Here is a 20,510-nt window from a genome sequence, read left to right as displayed (position 1 = left end):
TGTGCAAAAACATCTTGTGACCAAATAATAAAACTACACCTACAGTACATACATTTATTTTAATAAAAAGACCAACACATACATTTAAAATTAACCCCTTACCTCCCACAGTCTCCCATAGTTACCCTAATAAAACCTTTGCATAAAAAAATGACAATTAAAAAAATACATAAATAGTTACCTTAGGGATTTATCATCTAAAATGCGAAAAATTTGATGCTGGAGTCTCCAAAGAAGCATCAGCACCTCCAAGTATTAAAGCTCTTAAAACATACAGTAAGCGCTTTTATTCAAAATCCATTAAAAAAGATGCTGACCCTTCTTTGGAGACTGCATGGTACCGTCTGAGGGGTACTGAAGGACGGCCAGGTCATAGCACTCCATTTCCTTTTGAAGTACATGGGTGCTGATCATACCAGGAAAATTTAAAGCATAGGACAGTGTTTGAGACATGTTTATTTACAATTAAAAAATATCCTTCACAAATATAAACCAGACACAATTAGGGCGTACTTCACAAGCGTTTAGTCGTGTCTGAAGATACCTCAGTAAATAAGATCTCCGTGTGTTTGAATAATGTATAATGTGCTTACACACACCTACAATGTAAGAAGGTACATTGATCGCCACATTGACTTTAGTGAAAGAAAAAACTTAGCAACACTAAGGCCTGGGGCCCACTAGAGATTGCAAATCACCCTCAAAAACACTAGCGTTTTTTAGAACAATTTTGCTATTAAAAACAACAATTTCCAGAGCGTTTTCAGAGAGCACAGTTTTGTCCCCTGTGTTTTTGGCAAATCGAAATGGCCGTGTGGAGTCACTGCCATGGGCTTTCCTTAGCCTAGCGCTTTTGGAATCACAGGCAATTCCTAGAAAGGAGAAATTGCTGCTGAAACACCTCCAGTGAGCCCCAGGCCTTACTCATAATTAATTACAACTGAATTCATATTTTATGTATTTGCTCCATGATCATGTTTGGTTGAATTCAAGCTTTGGAAATCGTCCTCACATATGACCATGGCTGGTAACCTCATTACCATGCATAGCCATAGCGTTTTACAAGATCCACGCCTTCCATATTTTTTATAGCGACAACCATGTCGGCGGCAGATGGTCGCTGCTTTGGTTCATAAGAGAAGCAGGATTTCAAAAGAGGCAGCTGTTTTAAATTCATTAAAGCTAATGGTCGTGGTACTTGTTTCAGGAACATATTATGAAACATTTCTGTATATGTTGTCCAAGGTTTTTGCTTAGTGAAAAGTTCAACAACTGTAGCTCCAATTGACCACATGTCAGACATTTTGTTTGCTGGCTTTCCTTGCATGAGGCATTCAGGGGCCATGTACGCAACAGTCCCTCCACTTGGTCCAATCTTCTCATACATATCTGGGCAAATGGCTATTCGAATATTAGCCATGCCCCAGTCTGTTAGAAGAGTTTTTTTTGTTCTTGCTTCAACCTATAAAATATGATAAATATGTTGTCTCCCAACAGTATTGGAAATAAATCTACAGTATAAATCTATAATTTAAAGGCAGTGCTACACTTACTAGAATATTAGCAGGTTTAATATCTTGATGTATTATATTTTTTGAATGGATATATTGCATGGCTTGCATCACCTCTAGGCCAACATATAATTTATCTTCATTTGAGATCTATAAAAAGAAAGAAAAAATAAAAAACAAAACATAAAATATCCAGCTCCTAGCTTGTCCCTCTGGTGGCCAGACCAGAGTATTTTTTTTTTTTTACTTGTCTCAAGCTCCAGAAGACTTGAGAGATAATATTTAGATCACCTTAGAAAAGCACACAGAGGTAAAGGGAGACCACATGGTGTAATATTGTCACATTGGCAAGTATGAAGATGTGAAGGAGTACTCACAAAATTAGGTTCCCATTCCCCCCACCCATATAGATAGCCAGATGTGCCCCTTCCCAGTACAGGTAACCAGTTGTGCCCCCAGTATCAGCTCCATTTAAAAAATAGCTAGGTCCCCCTCCCCATATAGATAGCCAGTTTTGCCATTAGGTACACACCATAGCTTGATGTGTACCCTGGTATTAGATCCCTCCCATACCAAATGTGCCTCCAGTCCTCCAGTATTGCCAGCCCTCTCTCCAGTGTGCCCTTTACTATTAGGCAGCCCCCCCCCCTCATATTTACCAGCCCCCGCCACATTAGGCAGCCCCCCTGCCCCGATCAGTAAGAAAAAAAAAACCTGTATAGAAAAGCAGGACTCACCTCCCAGGATCTAGCAGAGATCGTGCAGCAGGAGGCACTGTTCACAGCTCCGCAGTCACAGCTCCGTATTGCTGTTTACACTGGGTCCCTGCTTGATGACGTCATCAAGCTGGGACCCACTGTACACGGCAGTACGTGGTTGGCTGCGGAGCGGTGAACAGCAGTTCCTGCAGGATGATTGCCGATAGATCCTAAAAGGTGAGTCATGCTTTTCTTTGCAACTTTTTGTTTACTGTTTGTGACATGGAGCAGGGAGGAATGATCAATGCAAATGGGCATAGCATTGATCATTCCTCCGTAGGAAGTCCACTAATTGGCTAAGAGAACTCCAGTTCCCTCAGACCAATTAGTACAGAAGCATGCTGTGTCAGGAGCGCGCCCGATCGTCCACAGCACTGCTTCTGCTAAAAATCATATATCTACATCCTAGTGGCTTGGATGAAGTTACACAGGATGTAGATATACTATAGTAGAGGAAAAAGTGGTTAGTCAGTGATGTAGAATGGGAAGATGGATGGCTTTTATGCACAATAAATGCACAGTTCTTCATACTAAAATAGACTATTCAAAAGAAGCAGTTAAATTCTAGGGGCCTGATTCACAAAGCGGTGCTAACAGTTAGCACGCTGGTGAAAAGCCCTTTATCACGCCTAAACTCAGTTTAGGCATGATAAGTTTAGGTGTGATAAGTTTAGGTGTGATAAGTTTAGGCATGATAAATTTAGGTGTGATAAGTTTAGGTGTGATAAGTTTAAGCGCCAACTGGGTTAGCACCACAGTGCACAGCTGATCAAAAGTTTTGTGCTAGCAAAGTCTGGTGCACTTCGCATAGAGTTTATTGGCGCTGCTTTGCGTGCAGGGCTTTATGCGCAATCTAAACATATCTAAACTTAGCATGCCTAAACTTAGCATGCCTAAACTTAGCATGCCTAAACTTATCACACCTAAACTGGCTTTTCACCAGTGTGGTGCAATGGTTATCACGCCTAAAGTCTCTAACTGGGTTAGCACCGCTTTGTGAATCGAGCCCATGAACTTAAAAGAAGTAGTTAAATTTTATTTAGAAAGGGATGGTTACATGTGTCAAGAACAAATAGAGTTTATATTGAATTCTACAGTTATAACATCTATATCGACTCATAACTATTTCTTGTTTGGGGATAAGTGCCATCTGCATCATTGTGTTGGGAAAGATATGGGGACCATATTTGCACTTGGGTTTACCAATCTGTTCATGCCTGCATGGGAGGAATCGCATACCTGGTCACATGTAGTGTCGCTTGTGAATTTTCGTCAAAGTAATTTTGCATTGAAAATGCTATTTTTGATTTTGAGAATATATTTGCAAACATACATTATATTTTTTGGAACATGGTCAAAGGAAACACATTTTTTTCCCGATGCGTCCATTTGCAAAACATTTGAAAATCACACCTTTTAACACAAAAAAAAAAACCACAAAAAAAAAAAAACACAAAAAATGACGGCCTTTAATGCGAAAAGTCAAAATTATTTTCAAAGGAATTTTTGCTGAAAAGTCCTTATTTTGAGGGAAGGGAGGAAGAGGAGGAAGAGGTCGGCACTACAGTACACTAGGCAAATAGGAGGGGTCTTCGGCAGGAGCTTCAGCCTCTACACACGGAGACAGCGTGCTCTGGCTTGTGGAAAGGAACAATTGAAGGCAGGTAGAGAAATGCAGAAAAGTCGGCACTGCTGGTACTTCGTACATTTATTCTTCACAAGTGGCAAACATCATGAAATACGTGCATGAAAAAAGTATTAGACATACCATATTGTTGGAGGCTGTGACAAGTGGTGGGTGCAGGGCACAGAGTAGCCTTACGGCCGTTTCGCGCTGGCAATGCGCTTCTCCGTAGAAGCGCATTGCCAGCGCGAAACGGCCGTAAGGCTACTCTGTGCCCTGCACCCACCACTTGTCACAGCCTCCAACAATATGGTATGTCTAATACTTTTTTCATGCACGTATTTCATGATGTTTGCCACTTGTGAAGAATAAATGTACGAAGTACCAGCAGTGCCGACTTTTCTGCATTTCTCTACCTGCCTTCAAAGTCCTTATTTTACATTATTTTTGCGGAAATAATGCAAAAAGGATATCAGCATTTTTTTTTCTCAGCGCTGGTTACATTGCAGGATTTTATAGATTATATAATACTGATGGGGGAAGGGGATCTACCATCCCTTGGTGATTACTGCAATTGGCTGAATGGGCAGGATGGTCTGAAATGTGTTTTCTTCAGTTACTGTTTTTCAAATATGGTGTAGAAGCTTGAAGAGAGGCACCAAAGTAGGGTAAAACAGTGTTAAAACTGTTTTAAAGAGGAGGTAGTGGTGGACTTACCTCCCCAGTAGACCAAACAGACACAATTCTGTTATTTCATACAAAATATTGCATTTAATAGGTATTCCAAATTGCAACACATTTCACAGGCACAATCCTGCTTCATCAGGCAAATTGAGGAGAACAAACTAGTAAGGGTCTGGTATACAGCCAAGCATCTCTGATAGAGGCGCTTGGCTGTATACCAGACCCTTACCTCTGTTCAAGCTTCTATCTACACCATAGTCTAGTCCACCCAAGGTGGTGGGGCGTTACCCTTTTTTCCTGTCTACAGAGAACGACTTCTTAAACCAGAGTGGGGTCGGATCATAATCTCCCCACCCGCCTATACAGTGGTTGCCTGTGTGGTAACCCACTCTTGTGAGTATAACTGCCCTAAGTCATAAACTCTGTTTATTTGTGACTTGCAAACATACTACACCATATTGGGCTCTTGGTCTCCTTTTCTTTTTCCTGCGTGCAAGCTTCCTGACCTCTTCTATTTTTCAAATAGGCAGTGGCAGTAAATTTACATATTGAAAGTGTCAATGTAAATATGTGTTTGAGACAAGAAGTCAGTTTAGTTCTGATCTGGTGGATGAGGACATCTTCTCTACATTGTACTTCTTATTTCACCGGGGAAGGGGGGCATCTGGGGTCCCCTTGATATTAAAGAGGGCTTTCAGATTTCAGCACAAGTCACTGGCCTCAATTCACGGAGCATTATCAAACGTTTACCAAACACTTTATCAAACGTTTGATAATTTACCTCATGGGTAAAATCTCACTAAGGTGTTATATATTTGTTGAACGTTTTATCGGTAAAACATTCGATAAATATATAACACATTAGTGAATTTAAAATGAGATTTTACCCATGAGGTAAATTATCAAACGTTTGATAAAGTGTTTGATAAACGTTTGATAGTGCTCCGTGAATTGAGGCCACTGTGTGGGGCTTACTTCCCTAGCTGCACCACTTTGAAGGAGGTGGGGATGCACCTCTTATATATAATGTCAAGTAAGGGTATTCTTCAAATGGCTCTATTTGCAGAGTATCTTATAGGAGATTGCCGGAAGACATTCATGGGGACAAGGCATTAAAAATGTTGTTATTTTGTATGTACTTTGAATTCCAGTCAATCCAAATGTAAACACCATCTCAGAAACAAGCCTTAGTGATTCTGTCCTAGCATGTACAGCTTAATGAAATCCCATGCAGCTGTAAATTGGCGCTTTGAGTCCGCCAGGAGAAAAGCGCAATATAAATGCTATTTGTCTTGTCTATTTGTCTAAATTAAAGGATCTACACCTTCAGAGCCCCACAATGTAAGCTATTCTCTTTAACCATGTGCAGTCTTGGGACCACCTAAAAACTTAGTTTTGGTGATCGTTTAGGCACAGTGCCCTTAAACCAAACATGTAAGATAACATGCCTGCAATTATTAAACATTGTTTAACATAAATTAATTGTTCTTTTCTATTCCTCTTTCAGGGGGTAAATGTCCCATGAGGAATGAATGTAAGGACAACATGACTTCAAGTGTCCAAATGTGGTTATGGTCTTTTTGCTCCATATCTTACCACAAATTACACAGCACCATAACCATTCATATCAGTTAAAAAAAAAATGGATTTAATTTGTTCCTCTGTGTACAGAGCACTTTATCAAGCTGGTATAATTCATTCTTTATACTAGTAATAATCACCACAAATACATTTTGCACACACAATCTCATTGCTGGATCAGTTCAATACTGATGGGTTTTTCCCCTTATGGACCACGGAAATTTTCCCCTTTCAGGGCTCGTTCCTTTCATTCACCAATAACTTAATCACTACTTATCACAACAAAATGATTTATGTCTTGTTTTTTTTTTTGTCACTAATTAGGCTTTCTTTGGGAGGTACATTTTGCTAAGAATTATTTTTTCTTAACCACTTTCCCCACCACTACAGTATATCTACGTCAGCTGTGGCACCCTCCAAGCCACAGCGACGTAGATATACTGACCTGCTTGCAGCACTTTTGTGCAGGAACAGGTGCGCTTCAGAGCACACCTCCCGGCACTGTCAGCTGCCTTACTAATTTGCAAAAGGGAACATGTTCCCTTGTAGCCAATTAGTGACCCCCACGTGGATGAATGATCACCGCTGTAGCAAACAGCGTGATCATTCATCTCTCCCCCTCCGTGGTCGGAATGTAAAAAAAATGCCCCTGCAAGATGAATATCTTACTTGAACTGGTTCCTGCAATCATCATGCAGCTCCAGCCTCCATGCACCGCTCTTCACTCAGCCCTGTGACACTGAATATCCGGGTCCCGGCTTGATGACGTCATCAAGCCGCGACCCGGTGTTCGGTATCACAGGAAGCGCGGTGAATGGAGGCTGAAGATGCAGGATGATCGCAGGAACCAGTTCAGGTGAGCTATTCATCTTGCAGGGGCTTTTTTTTAACGATCTGGCTGGGGGGCATAGTGCTAAGGGGGGGGGGGACATCTGGCTGCCCATAAGAGGGTGGGGCTCCAAATCTGAAGGGGGGGGGGGGGTTGAAATTATTATTGGGTCCCATCAGGGTAATGGGGTGGGGGATTTCATAATGGGGGCACATCTGATGGTCCTGAGGGACATAACTTAATGCTGGGGGGCACATATGCAATAATGCGGGGGCGCTAATCCTGGGGGAACATCTGGCTATAATGGGGAACACTGATCCTGGGGACACATCTGGCTATAATGAGGGGGGCTTTATTGGGATACGCAGCTGTATATATATATGTGGGGGGTCGCAAATGCGGGGACATATCTGGCTATAATGGAGGCTGATATTGGGGGGCACATCTGGCTATACTGGGGGGGTCTGATACTGGGCACACATCTGGCTATCTATCCTTGGGGGACTTAATACTGATGGCATGTCTTTTACCTACTGTAGCACTTTGTATTTTTTACTAGAATTGAAGAAAACCTGAGAAATAATGCAATTTTAACGGTTTTCCCTCTTTTTTCCCGCTAAAATGCACAGAAAAAAAAAATTCTTGGGACAAAATATCCCCCAATGAAAGTATTTAGGTGTCGTGAATAGGGATAAAGTTATTGCTGATTGAATAGGGACATAGCTAAAACGTCAAAACTGCTCTGGTCAATAAGGGGAAAACAAGTTCTGGATGCAAAGTGGTTAATGCTTTTTAATGGGAATAATAAGAAAATATTATTTCTCAGTTTTCAGCCATCATAGTTTGAAAATAATACATGCTACTGTAATTAAATCCTACATGTTTTATTTGCACATTTGTCCCAGTTATTACTCCATTTAAATTATGTTCCTGTCACAATGTATGGTGAAAATATTTTATTTGGAAATAAAGGTGTATTTTTTTTTCAGTTTTATGTCCATGACTAATTACAAGCCCAGTTTTTGCAAAACTGATAGTAATATACCCTCATGATATACAAGTTGAGTCCCTAAGTTAACTATTTATGTATTTAAAAAAAAATAATAATAAAAGTGTTTTGTTTTGGTAAGTATGGGAGAGGAGGTTTGGGGTTAATTCATGGGTATTTTATGTATTTTCATTTAATGGGATGTGTATGTAGGTGTAATTTTACTACTTGGCCACTAGATGCCCCCACTTTATTCTGATTGTGTAACATTTACTGCATACACACGTTACAGGAAGTAATGCGTGTATGCTTTCACTTTCTGTTTTGTCAATGAACACAGCATCTCATTGATGCCAGTTTCCTTGATAATGGGCACTTAGATCAATGAATGGAAACCGTACTAACAGGTGGCGAATGTGCATGGGAACATGCGCAGGGATGTGCACATGCAGCGGCAGTTAAGGCGAGATACGTATATCTATGTCCCTGAAGCTAAGATGAAGTCTGCAGGGGCGTAGCTATACTGTATCTTTTTCATTAAGTGGTTGAAAACAAGCCCCCTAGTACTATCTTTTCTTGCAATTTTGCATAGTGTTGTGTTGATTTAATTTAGTAATTTATTTAAAAAGAAGAAAATGAAAAGAGAAATGCGAGAAGGTTCTTCTGTGAGCCAATATAGTGTAGTATTTATTTATTTATTTATTTTATTTATTTATTTGTTGTATTTATAAAGCGCCAACATATTACGCAGCGCTGGACATTAATTTAGGTTACAGACAATATTTAGGGGTGACAAACAGCAATATGACAATACAGGAATACAAGAAAACCAGATCACACAGCACAGTATGAGTACAAGGTAATGCTTAGTCAGTCACTGGATGGGAGCATGGAGTTAGGCAAGTTAGGTTCACTCAAATGCATAGCATGGGTGCACAGTAATAGAGGTGCATGATCAGGTAGGACACAAAAGGAGTGAGGACCCTGCCCAAAGGCTTACAATCTAGAGGGAGAGGTAGGGACACGAAAGGTAGGGGACCAGAGTTCGGCTGGGTTTAGAGCAATTGTGAGGGGTGGTAGGCAAGAGTGAAAAGGTGAGTTTTGAGGGCCTTCTTGAAGGTGTTGAAGGAGGGGGCTGCCCTAATGGGTGGAGGTAGGGAGTTCCATAGTGTCGGAGCGGCTCTTGAGAAGTCTTGGAGGCGTGCATGGGACTGGGTGATGCGGGGGACGGTCAGGCGAAGTTCATTGGAGGAGCGGAGTGAGCGGCTTGGTGTGTATCTCTGAGTAAGATCAGAAATGTAGGTTGGACAGGTTTTGTGGATGGATTTGTAGGTCAGACACAATATCTTGAATCTGATTCTGGACTGGATAGGAAGCCAGTGGAGGGATTCACGGAGGGGAGTCGCCCTGGTGGAGCGATGGGAGGAGTGGATAATTCTGGCAGCCGCATTCATGATGGACTGCAGTGGGGCTATTCGGGTCTTAGGGAGTCCAGACAGAAGGGCATTGCAGTAGTCGAGGCGGGAAATTATGAGGGCATGGATGAGGAGTTTGGTGGTGGCAGGGGTCAGGAAAGGGCGAATCTTACAGATGTTACGAAGGTGGAAGTTGCAGGACTTTGTGAGGTTTTGGATGTGGGGAGTGAAGGAGAGTGCGGAGTCCAGGGTGACACCCAGACAGCGGGCTTGAGAGGTAGGGTGAATAGTAGTGTGGTTAACAGTGACCTGCACATCTGGGAGGTCCAGGGATGACCGGGGTGGGAAGATCATAAATTCCGTTTTGTCTAGATTTAGTTTTAGGAACCTAGCGGACATCCAGGAGGAGATGGCAGATAGGCAGGAGGAGACCTTGTCCATGGTAGTGGTGGATATGTCAGGGGTGTGGAGATAGATTTGGGTGTCATCTGCATACAGATAATAGTTAAAACCCATGGAGGAGATAACCTTGCCAATGGAGGATGTGTATAGGGAGAACAGTAGGGGGCCAAGGACCGAGCCTTGGGGGACTCCCACTGAGAGGTGGTTGGGGGTGGACGAGGACTCATTGAAGGAGGTCGTGAAGGAGCGGTTGGAGAGGTAGGATGAAAGCCAGGTCAGGGCGAGATCGTGAATGCCCATGGATTGGAGGGACTGGAGGAGTAGGGGATGATCTACTGTATCAAAAGCTGCTGAAAGGTCAAGGAGGAGGAGAATGGTGTATTTACCTTCAGCTTTAGCTAAGGCAAGGTCATTGACCACTTTGGTGAGAGCCGTTTCGGTTGAGTGGGCAGGCCGAAATCCAGATTGCAGTGGGTCTAGTAGTGAGTTGGCATTGAGGTACTGGGTCAGGCGTTTGTGAACCAGACGCTCAAGGAGTTTTGAGGCGAAGGGGAGGGGGGAGATCGGGCGGTAGTTGGAGGGTAGCGAGGGGTCGAGGGAGGGTTTCTTGAGCAGAGGCAGTACAGTGGCCTGCTTGAAGTCTGAGGGGAAGGTGCCTGTGGATAGGGAGAGGTTAAACATGGTAGTGAGGACTGGGGCCAGATCCGTGAAGTGAGGCTGAAGTAGATCAGAAGGGATAGGGTCAAGGGGGGAGGTAGTGGTATGGGAAGTCTGCAGTAGGTGGTTGACCTCCTCAGTGGTAGTAGGAGTGAAGAAGGTGAGGGGAGGATAGGGTGGAGAAGGAGTAGGTTGTGAGCAGGTGGGAGGTGAAGATTGAAGATTGGATATTTCCTGACGGATGGAGACTATTTTGTTGGTGAAGTGGGTGGCTAAATCTGTGGCAGAGAGGGAGGAAACAGAAGGTGGGGGGGTGGGTTTAAGCAGGGAGTTGAAGGTGCTAAAAAGACGCCGGGGATTGGAAGCTTGTGCTCCGATGAGCTTGGTAAAGTATTCCTGCTTCGCATGAGCAAGGGCAGTGTGGAACTGCTGCAGGTTAGTCTTGTACTGTAGGAAATCCTGGTTTAGTCGAGTTTTCCGCCATTTTCGTTCAGTGGCGCGTGTTTCCCTCTGGAGGTTGCGAGTATGGGTAGTGCGCCAGGGCTGGGGGTTAGGGGGTCGGTTGCGGCGGAATATTGATGGAGCAGCTTTCTCTAGGGCTGATGAGAGAATTTGGTGATACTGAGCTGCAGCAAGATTAGGACAGGTTAGGGTGGGGAGAGTGGAGGATAGGCCATGGAGGGAGTCAGCAAGGACGCCAGGGTTGAGCTTGCGTAGGTCTCGCTGTCATCGACCAGGTGGGTGGGCGGGTAGTTTGGAGGTGCCTTCCGTGAGGAGGTTGAAGGCGAGAAGGTAATCAGAAATCAGAAAGATCAGAAATCAGAAACTTTTATTTCGCCAAGCACGACTGGGTCGTGCCCGGAATTGGGCTTGGCACTTACAGGGTACTGATACACGGTACACAGTAGTTACAGATAGAGGACATGCAGTAGTAACAGAACATTATACAGAAAAACAGAGCATTAAAGAACATGTATGCAGAGGGAGACAATGGCATAAGTTACAATACAATAAAAAAACAACCAAAAAAAGTACGCTTGAGCTATGTGCAAAGTGCCTCAGTGCGTCTTGGTATTTTGGGGTGGGGATAGGCATTTCCATGGCGAGAGTTCAGGAGGTTGACAGCAGAGGGAAAGAAACTGTTCTTATGTCTTGAGGTCCTGGTGTAGATGGATCGGAACCGGAGCTTCCGGCTCGAGGGGAGCTGATTAAAGAAGCGGTAGCCTGGGTGTGAGGGGTCGTTGGCGATCTTTAATGCTCTGGTGTTCAGCCTGGAGTGGTAGAGGAGGTCCAGAGTGGGAAGGGATCTTCCGATGATCCTCTCTGCAGATTTGATGACCCTCTGCAGTTTGAGCTTGTCGCTGGCGGAGGAGCTGGTGTACCAGACCAGGATGGAAGAGCATAGGACGGATTCGATCGTGGCTGAGTAGAAATTTGTCAGCAGTTTTTGGGCCATACCGAACTTTTTCAGTTGGCGGAGAAAGAAAAGTCTCTGTTGGGCTTTCCTCTGTGTTGAGGTCGTGTTGGTGTTCCACCTCAGGTCATTGGAGATAGTTGTGCCCAGTAGGCAGACACTGGGGACTCTTTCCACTTCCATGCCATCCATGTGGATTGGAGGCGGGGTAGAAGCGCTCCTCCTGAAATCAACAATCATCTCCACCGTTTTTGCTGTGTTTAGGACCAAACCGTTCTCTCTGCACCAGCTGCATATGCTTTCGACCTGGTGGCGGTACGCCTTCTCATCGTTTTTGGTGATGAGACCCACAATGGTCGTGTCATCGGCAAATTTGATTACTTTTACCGAGTCCGAAGTGGATTTGCAATTGTTCGTATACAGAGAGAACAGGAACGGCGACAGGACACAGCCTTGTGGGGCCCCTGTGTTGGTGATCCTAGGTTGTGAGGAGATGGTGCCTAACCTAACGACCTGGGACCTGTTGGTGAGGAAGTCCGTGATCCACAGGCGTAGGGTGGGGTGGACTCCTAGCGCAGCGAGATTGTCCTGAAGTATTTTAGGGCTGATAGTATTGAATGCTGAGCTGAAGTCCAGTAGGAGGATCCTGGCGTAGGAGTCCGGTCTATCCAGGTGATCATAGACGTGCTCCAAGCAGATGTTGATGGCGTCATTTGTGGACCTGTTCGCTCTGTACGCGAACTGGTGCGGGTCCAGCAGTCCCTCAGTAGAGTGCTTAAGGAGAGGTAGCACCATGCTTTCAAAAGCTTTCATGATCACGGATGTAAGTGCCACGGGCCTGAAGTTGTTGAGGTCGAGGATGCCCTGCTTTTTGGGGACCGGGATAATGGCAGACCTCTTAAAGCACGCAGGAACTTTGCCTTCCTGGAGGGACCTCGTGAAGATGGAAGAGAGGGTGGGAGCGAGCTGGCGAGCACAGGTTTTCAGGCAGGCTGGCGACACACCGTCCGGACCTGAGGCTTTCCTAGCATTTAGCCTTAGCAAGTGTTTCAGTACATCCTCCTCCCTCACTGATGGTGGGGGTGAGTAAGGGCCTAGGGCTACCGTGGCAGATTGTGCAGGTGGCTGTGGGAGTCCTGCAGGTGCTGGCTGACTCTCGAATCTGCAGTAGAAGTCACTGAGACTCTCGGCAAGCTCAGAGCTCGGTGTGGCGTGCTGAGGGGGGGGCTTGTAGTTGGTGGCAGCCTTCAGTCCCTTCCACACGGCTCGTGAGTCGTTTGAGGAGAGGTTCTGTTCCAGCTTTTCCGCGTAGCCCCTCTTAGCGGACCTCAGTTCTCTGTTTAGGTCGTTTCTTGCCTTCTTGTATTCCACCTGGTTGCCGGACTTATGTGCGGCTTCTTTGCTACGACGTAGTTGTCGTAGTCTTTTTGAGAACCACGGTTTATCATTTGGATACAGTTTGAAGGTTTTTGTTGGGATACAGGAGTCCTCACAGAAGCTAATGTACGAGGATACATTGTCTGCCCACTCGTCCAGGTTAGGCGATTCCAGAGCCTTCCAGTCTGTGCAGTCAAGGCAGGCCTGAAGTTGAAGTTTAGCCTCACTTGACCACACTTTGGAGGACTTAGTGACAGGTTTTGAGGTTTCCAGGCGCCTTTTATAAGTAGGTACCAGGTGGATGATGCAGTGGTCAGATGAGCCTAGGGCTGCCCACGGTGTCGCTTTGTATGCATCCTTCAGGGCCGTGTAGCAATGGTCGAGGGTGTTGGCACTCCTGGTGGGGCAGGTGATGTGCTGATGGAAGCGGGGCAGCTCTTTGCGGAGGTTTGCCTTGTTAAAATCCCCCAAGATAATGAACAGCGAGTCCGGGAGGGCCGTCTCCCACTGCATGATGGTATCACTGAGATCACGCAGGGCAGCATTTACCTCTGCATCAGGAGGGATATACACACCCACGAGGACGTAGGAGGAGAACTCCCTGGGCGAGTAGGTTGGCCTGCAATTGATGAGGAGGAGTTCAAGTTCTGGTGTGCATTTCTTGGCCAGTACAGAGGTGTTTGAGCACCAGGCGGAGCTGACGTAGAAGCAGATGCCACCCCCTTTCTTCTTCCCAGAGAGGGTGCTGTCCCGATCTGCTCGGATGAGGCTGAAACCTGGGAGCTGGAGGGCACTCTCAGGGATGTCGTCGTGGAGCCACGTTTCAGTAAAGCAAAAGACTGGGGTGTTGTTACCGAGTTCCCTCTTGTCGCTGAGGAGTCTCAGCTCATCTAGCTTGTTGGGGAGGGAGCGGACGTTAGCGAGGAGGACCGCAGGGATGGCTGACCGCAGGCCCCTCCTCTTCAGCCTTGCCCGGACGCCTGAACGACAGCCCCTGCGGCGCTGGCTAAAGGGAGGCCAGGGCGCAGAAGCAGTGATTTCCTGGACGTGGCTCCCAACAGAGTTGTACAAGAGCCCATCCTCCGGGTGTGCGGCTGTGATATGTTCCCATTTCAGGAGCTGAGCTCTGGAGTAGGTGGTACGAGGGGGGAGGGGTAGCATATGGGGCATGGATGGTAAGCAAAACTTGTGCAGGCGAGTGCGATAACTGACTATCAGCAGTGTGACACAGATGTAAGAGGCGAGTGCAATAACAGTCTATCAGCAGTTGACACAGATGTAAGAGGCGAGTGCAATAACAGTCTAATGGTAATGGTAATGGTAATGGTCTGAGGGTGGAAATGGTGCGATGTCGAGGTCTGCAATGGTGGTGGATTTAGTGAATATAAGGTCGAGAGTGTGACGTGCAGTGTGAGTGGGGGCGTTGGTGTGTTGTACTAGGCCATGTGAGTTGGCTGTGGTGAGTAGCCGGGTCGCAACAGAGTTCTTGGGTTCATTGATGGGTATATTGAAATCCCCGAGGATGATGGTGGGGAGGTCAGAGGAGAGGATGTGTGGGAGCCAGGAGGCAAGGTTGTCGAGAAATTGTCGTGTGGAGCCCGGAGGGCGGTATAAGACTGCAACAATGGCTGGGAGGGGATTGTAGAGGCGGATAGTGTGGGCCTCAAATGATGTGAATTGTAGGGAGGAAGGTGGAGTGAGGACACGGAATGTGCAGGATGGGGAGAGGAGCAGACCCACCCCTCCCCCGGTCCTGTTGTCTGGTCTAGGGGTGTGACTGAGGTGAAGCCCCCCGTATGAGAGGGCAGCCTCTGCGGCAGAGTCAGAGGGGGTGAGCCATGTCTCAGTGAGTGCGAGGATGGTGAGGGATTTGGAGAGGAAGAGGTTGTGGACCTCTGTAAGTTTATTGCGGACGGATCTGGCATTCCAGAGACCGCAGGGTAGGGGGAGCATGTGCTTGTGAGTGGGATGGATGGAAATGAGGTTGGGGCGAGGATGGGTGTTGAAGTTATTTGTGGACAGAGAGCTGTGAAGCGGGTCAGCAGGGGATGCTTGTCTGGCAGCAGGCTGTGGCCCAGGGTTAGGCGATATATCACCAGCAGCAAGTAAGAGTAGGAGGGAGAGAGTAAGCAAATGTGAATGGGATTTAAATGTTTGTGAGGTTTTTGAGCTGCTGAAGGGAGAGAGAGATTTCAGGAGAGCTAACAGTTCATGAGAAGCTGAGTAAGGTGAGCAAAGCAGAGCAGATGAAATGAATATGGAGTGAGGTACACTGGGAGGATGCATATTGCAATGCAACTTGTAGATGTTTGCAGACAGGCAGAACATAAGAAAAAGTGCAGTAAACATGGTAAGTGTCAATGATTATCAGCAGGAAATTTCCAACTCCTAAACAGTTTAAATGAGTATGCAGTTAGTGCAAGCAAACCTGTGTACATAAAGAGTCTACTTGGTAGTGCAACATATGTCCAGCAGTGGCATTTTGAGCAACAGCATTGGAGGCAGTTGTGGATGCAGAGTAGTAGTTTCCAGCAGAGTCCTTTGGCTGTTGATTCCTGTTTGAATTCCTGGGTGAATTCTAGTATGTTAATTGGTCACAGGAGGGTAATAGATGTGAATACTCACTAAAGTGTGCTACAGCAGTGGGTAAAACAAACCTGACCCCACTTGGGTTAAAAAAGTTGGAAGTAGGACAAAGTCCAGGGGAAAAAAAATCTTCCAGTCGGTGTGGTAAAAAACATTTATGTTTCAGAGGTGCCAAAAGGAAACAGAATACGTAAAAACAGTTTAAAAAGAGGAGGTAGATATAAACGTATCTCCTCTCAGAGAAAACACTCAAGAGGGAAATAGATAATAATTAGCTTTTAATATAGAAATTTTTATTTTTTTTATAGAATGCAAAGCATTTCTCGGGACTAGTTTCCCACTTCATCAGGCAAATATCGAAAGAAAATTTTCAAAAAGAGCTACAAGCAAGTCCAGTATTTATTTGTTTTACCATTAAAATTATGTATTGGTTAGGACTTACCTGTACAATAGAATTGGCATTGTGAAGTATTCTTTCCAAATTATCTCCATGAATGTACTCATTTGCCAGCAGAATATATGTGTCTGTTTTTGTGGTTGCCATGAGCTTTACTATGTTGGGATGATGTAATCCCCTAAATAAGAAAATAATGTTAAACTTTTTTTTTTTTTTTTTTTTTTTTACATCCTGTTTAACCACTTGAGGACCGCCCCCAGCCGATGGGCGGCGGCAAAGTCCGGGCCCAAACGACCGCAATACGCCCATCGGCGGGTGCGGCTGCGGGAGTGGCTATGCGGCGATCGCGTCATTCGTGACGCGATCAGCCGCCGGGGACTCGCTCCGCCCACCGCTCGTAGTAACCCGCCGGCCGTTCGGAAGCGCCGGCGGGTTACTAGCACCCGGATCGCCGCTGCACGTATGTATAATAGGCTTTGTAATGTATACAAAGCCTATTATACTGGCTGCCTCCTGCCCTGGTGGTCCCAGTGTCCGAGGGACCACCAGGGCAGGCTGCAGCCACCCTATTCTGCACCCAAGCACACTGATTTCCCCCCCCCCTGCCCCCTGATCGCCCACAGCACCCCTCAGACCCCCCCCCCTGCCCACCCCCCAGACCACTGTTTGCACCCAGTCACCCCCCTAATCACCCATCAATCACTCCCTGTCACTATCTGTCAACGCTATTTTTTTTTATCCCCCCCCCCCTGCCCACTGCCCCCTCCTGATCACCCCCCCACCCCTCAGATTCTCCCCAAACCCCCCCCCCCCAGACCCCCCCCCCCCGTGTACTGTATGCATCTATCCCACCTGCTTACCTGTCAATCACCTGTCAATCACCCGTCAATCACCCGTCAATCACCCCCTGTCACTGCTACCCATCAATCAGCCCCTAACCTGCCCCTTGCGGGCAATCTGATCACCCACCCACACCAATAGATCGCCCGCAGATCCGACATCAGATCACCTCCCAAGCGCAGTGTTTACATCTCTTCTCTCCTCTAAACACCCACTAATTACCCATCAATCACCCATCAATCACCCCCTATCACCACCTGTCACTGTTACCCATCAGATTAGACCCTAATCTGCCCCTTGCGGGCACCCAATCACCCGCCCACACGCTCAGATTGCCCTCAGACCCCCCATTATCAATTCGCCAGTGCAATATTTACATCTGTTATTCCCTGTAATAACCCACTGTTAGGGATTGCGGATGGGAGCTGTTGACCGCACCACTATGTTGATGGACCACCCAAGCACAGAGTCTAAGTGACCACGGGTCTTCACCCACGACCCCTTGAGGGGGAAGCAGGACCACAACCCTTTGAGAGGGAAGTGGAGCTTCGCTGCCTAGTGCCCACCAGGTTGCGCTCGGGATAGCCCCACAGTGGTTTGGAGAACAGGAGAAGACTCGATGTGGAGAGCCAAGTAACTGAGTCTTGAGGTTGAGATACAAGCCGAGGTCAGGGCAGGCGGAGATCAGGATGGTTGGAGACAGGCCAGAGGTCAGGGCAGGCTGCAGACAGACGTAATCGATAACACAAGCCAGGGGTCGAGACGGGCGGCGATCAGGAGAAGTCGGGGTCACAAGCCAAGGTCAATATCAGGAAAACAACAGAGTATACTAGCAGGTTCACGGGTACAAGCTGCAAGAACAAACAGCACTGCTCAGAAGGGCAGAGCTGTTTAAATAGAGGCTTGGGCGCCAAAATTAACGCCTGCGCATGCGCGCAGCGCGCCGCGCAGAAGGCGCGTGAGCGCAACCTTGCGCGCGCAAGCGCACAACCTCGTGCGCGCACAGCGCACGCGCGCAGTGCTGCGCGCGCAGCGCCCAACGCCATGCGCGCCATGACAGAAGGCAGGGACTACAAATCCCAGCGTGCTCGCGCGCGCGTGCGTAAGGGCCCGCCCGCGGAGACGCTGGAGAGGACCAGGACGGTAAGCATGACATTGCCCCCCCCTAGAGGCAACCTCTGGGTGCCTTCTGGACGAGGTTTCCCAGGAAACTTGGTGTGAAACTGCTTAATTAGTCTTGGTGCATGTATGTTTCTCGAGGGTTCCCAGGAATTTTCCTCAATACCAAACCCCTTCCATTTTACCAAATACTGGAAAGATCTCCCTCTTCTTCTACAGTCCAAGATCCTTTCTACTTCATACTCCTCGTGACCATCAAGTAGTATAGGAGGAGGAGGAGAAGGGGAGCGATTAAAACAGTCAGAGACCACTTTCTTAAGACAGGAGATATGGAAGACTGGGTGTAAGTTCATAGAGTTCGGAAGCTTCAGCTTGAACGCTACTGCATTAATGGCTCTTTCGATGGGGAAAGGACCCACAAACTTAGGGCCCAGTTTCCTGGAAGGACAACGAAGATGTAGATTGTTGGTAGATAGCCAAACCAGGTCACCAGGGGAAAGACTAGGACCTTCTTTACGCTTCTTATCAGCCCAAGATTTGGACCTTTCCTGAGATTCCAGTAGAACAGATTGCATCTTCTTGAAATTTTCTGCCAAAAAAATTAGCCTATCTTGAACAGTAGGGACTGAGGATTCAGCTATGATTCCAGGTAAGTGTACAGGGTGATAGGCAAAATTAGCAAAAAATGGGGATTGTTTTGTGGCAGCGTGGACGGTGTTGTTATATGCAAACTCGGCTGTAGCAAGTAGATTGGACCAGTCATCTTGAGAAACAGAGGAAAAACAACGTAAATATTGTTCGAGAGTTTGGTTAGTCCTTTCAGTCTGGCCATTGGTTTGAGGATGGTAACCAGAAGAGAGGTAAGAATTAATGTTCAAAAGTCTGCAAAGTTCCTTCCAGAACCTAGAGGTGAACTGTGTTCCACGATCAGACACAATTTCAGAAGGGAGTCCATGGAGCCGGACAATCTCTTTTAAGAACACTTGAGCCGTTATAGCAGCGGAGGGAAGTCCCTTTAAAGGCACAAAGTGGGCCATCTTGGTAAAACGATCCACCACTACCAAGATGGTGGTAAACCCTTCAGATGGAGGTAGTTCGACTATGAAGTCCATGGCTATCTTGTCCCAAGGTCGTTCTGGAACGGGTAATGGGTTAAGTAGACCCCAGGGTTTGGACCTGGAACTCTTTGATCTGGCACAAGTCTCACAGGAATATATAAATTGTTTACAGTCCTTGGACATGGTTGGCCACCAGAAGGCCCTCCTGAGAAGTTCCAAAGTTCTTGTAACCCCAAAGTGTCCTGCTAGTTTGTGATCGTGACAGCTGGCCAACACAGTCTGACGGAGTTCGGAGGGAATGAAAGCTCTATTTTCATGAAGGAAAAGGCCGTCCTGGAAAACTAGGTCAGGTAAAGTAGAGGTGATCTGCTTGATCCGAGCCAATAACCCAGTCTGGAGAAGGAGGAAATGATTGGCTGACAGGATGGTATCGGATGCAATAGTGGCTGCAGGATCGTCAGGGAACATGCGTGAGAGTGCATCCGCTTTGGCATTCTTGGCACCAGGACGAAAAGTTAAGTGGAAACGAAATCTGGAGAAGAACAGAGCCCAGCGGGCTTGTCGAGGCTTCAATCTCTTGGCTGAACGTAAATACTCCAAGTTCCTGTGGTCAGTAAATATAAGGATGGGATGCTCGGCCCCCTCTAACAGATAGCGCCATTCTTCCAAGGCTGCCTTGATTGCTAAAAGTTCTCTGTCAGCAACATTATAATTCTTTTCAGAAGGACTGAGTTTCCTAGAAAAGAAGGCTATCGGGTGGAGGATGGTTTTAGGACCAAATCGTTGGGAGAGAATGGCCCCTACTGCTACCTCCGAGGCGTCTACCTCCAGGACGAATGCTCGGGAAGGATCTGCATGCTTGAGGATAGGAGCAGAGGTGAATAACAACTTTAATTCTTCAAAGGCGGACTGAGCTTCAGAAGACCATCTAAACGGAAGATTGACCTTAGTCAGGAGCGTAATAGGAGCCACAGTCTTAGAAAAATTCTTAATAAATCTCCTATAGAAATTGGCGAATCCTATGAAACGTTGAACTGCTCTGCGGTCTGAAGGTACTGGCCAGTCTAGGATAGCAGACACTTTTTTGGAATCCATTTCTATACCTTCAGCAGAGATCCGAAGACCCAAGAACTGGATACAGTCCTGCTCGAATTCGCACTTCTCGGGCTTGGCATAAAGTTCATGTGTGCGTAGGCGAGAGAGGACTCGTTTGACATGGATCCGGTGTTCTTCTAATGAAGATGAAAAGATGAGGATATCATCAAGATAA

The 20,510-nt window shown here is 46.6% G+C and overlaps 1 protein-coding gene across 1 annotated transcript in view; it reads right to left on the bottom strand.

Moving 5' to 3' along the window:
* Positions 1-370: 370 nt before the first annotated feature.
* LOC137525562 (mitogen-activated protein kinase kinase kinase A-like) overlaps positions 371-20,510 on the bottom strand; it is a 38,213-nt gene continuing 18,073 nt past the window's right edge. The window contains exons 3-5 of the mRNA XM_068246699.1: positions 16,269-16,401; positions 1,554-1,661; positions 371-1,462 (exon numbers count right to left, since the gene is read on the bottom strand). Of these exons, the coding sequence (XP_068102800.1) occupies positions 1,037-1,462; positions 1,554-1,661; positions 16,269-16,401 (667 nt within the window). The 3' untranslated portion in view covers positions 371-1,036. The remainder of the gene's footprint in view (positions 1,463-1,553; positions 1,662-16,268; positions 16,402-20,510) is intronic.

This window comes from Hyperolius riggenbachi, chromosome 7 (assembly GCF_040937935.1).
Source record: "Hyperolius riggenbachi isolate aHypRig1 chromosome 7, aHypRig1.pri, whole genome shotgun sequence".
NCBI lineage: Eukaryota > Metazoa > Chordata > Amphibia > Anura > Hyperoliidae > Hyperolius > Hyperolius riggenbachi.
The sequence above is the reverse complement of the archived record's forward strand: the minus strand, read 5'-3'. Positions and strand labels throughout refer to the sequence as shown.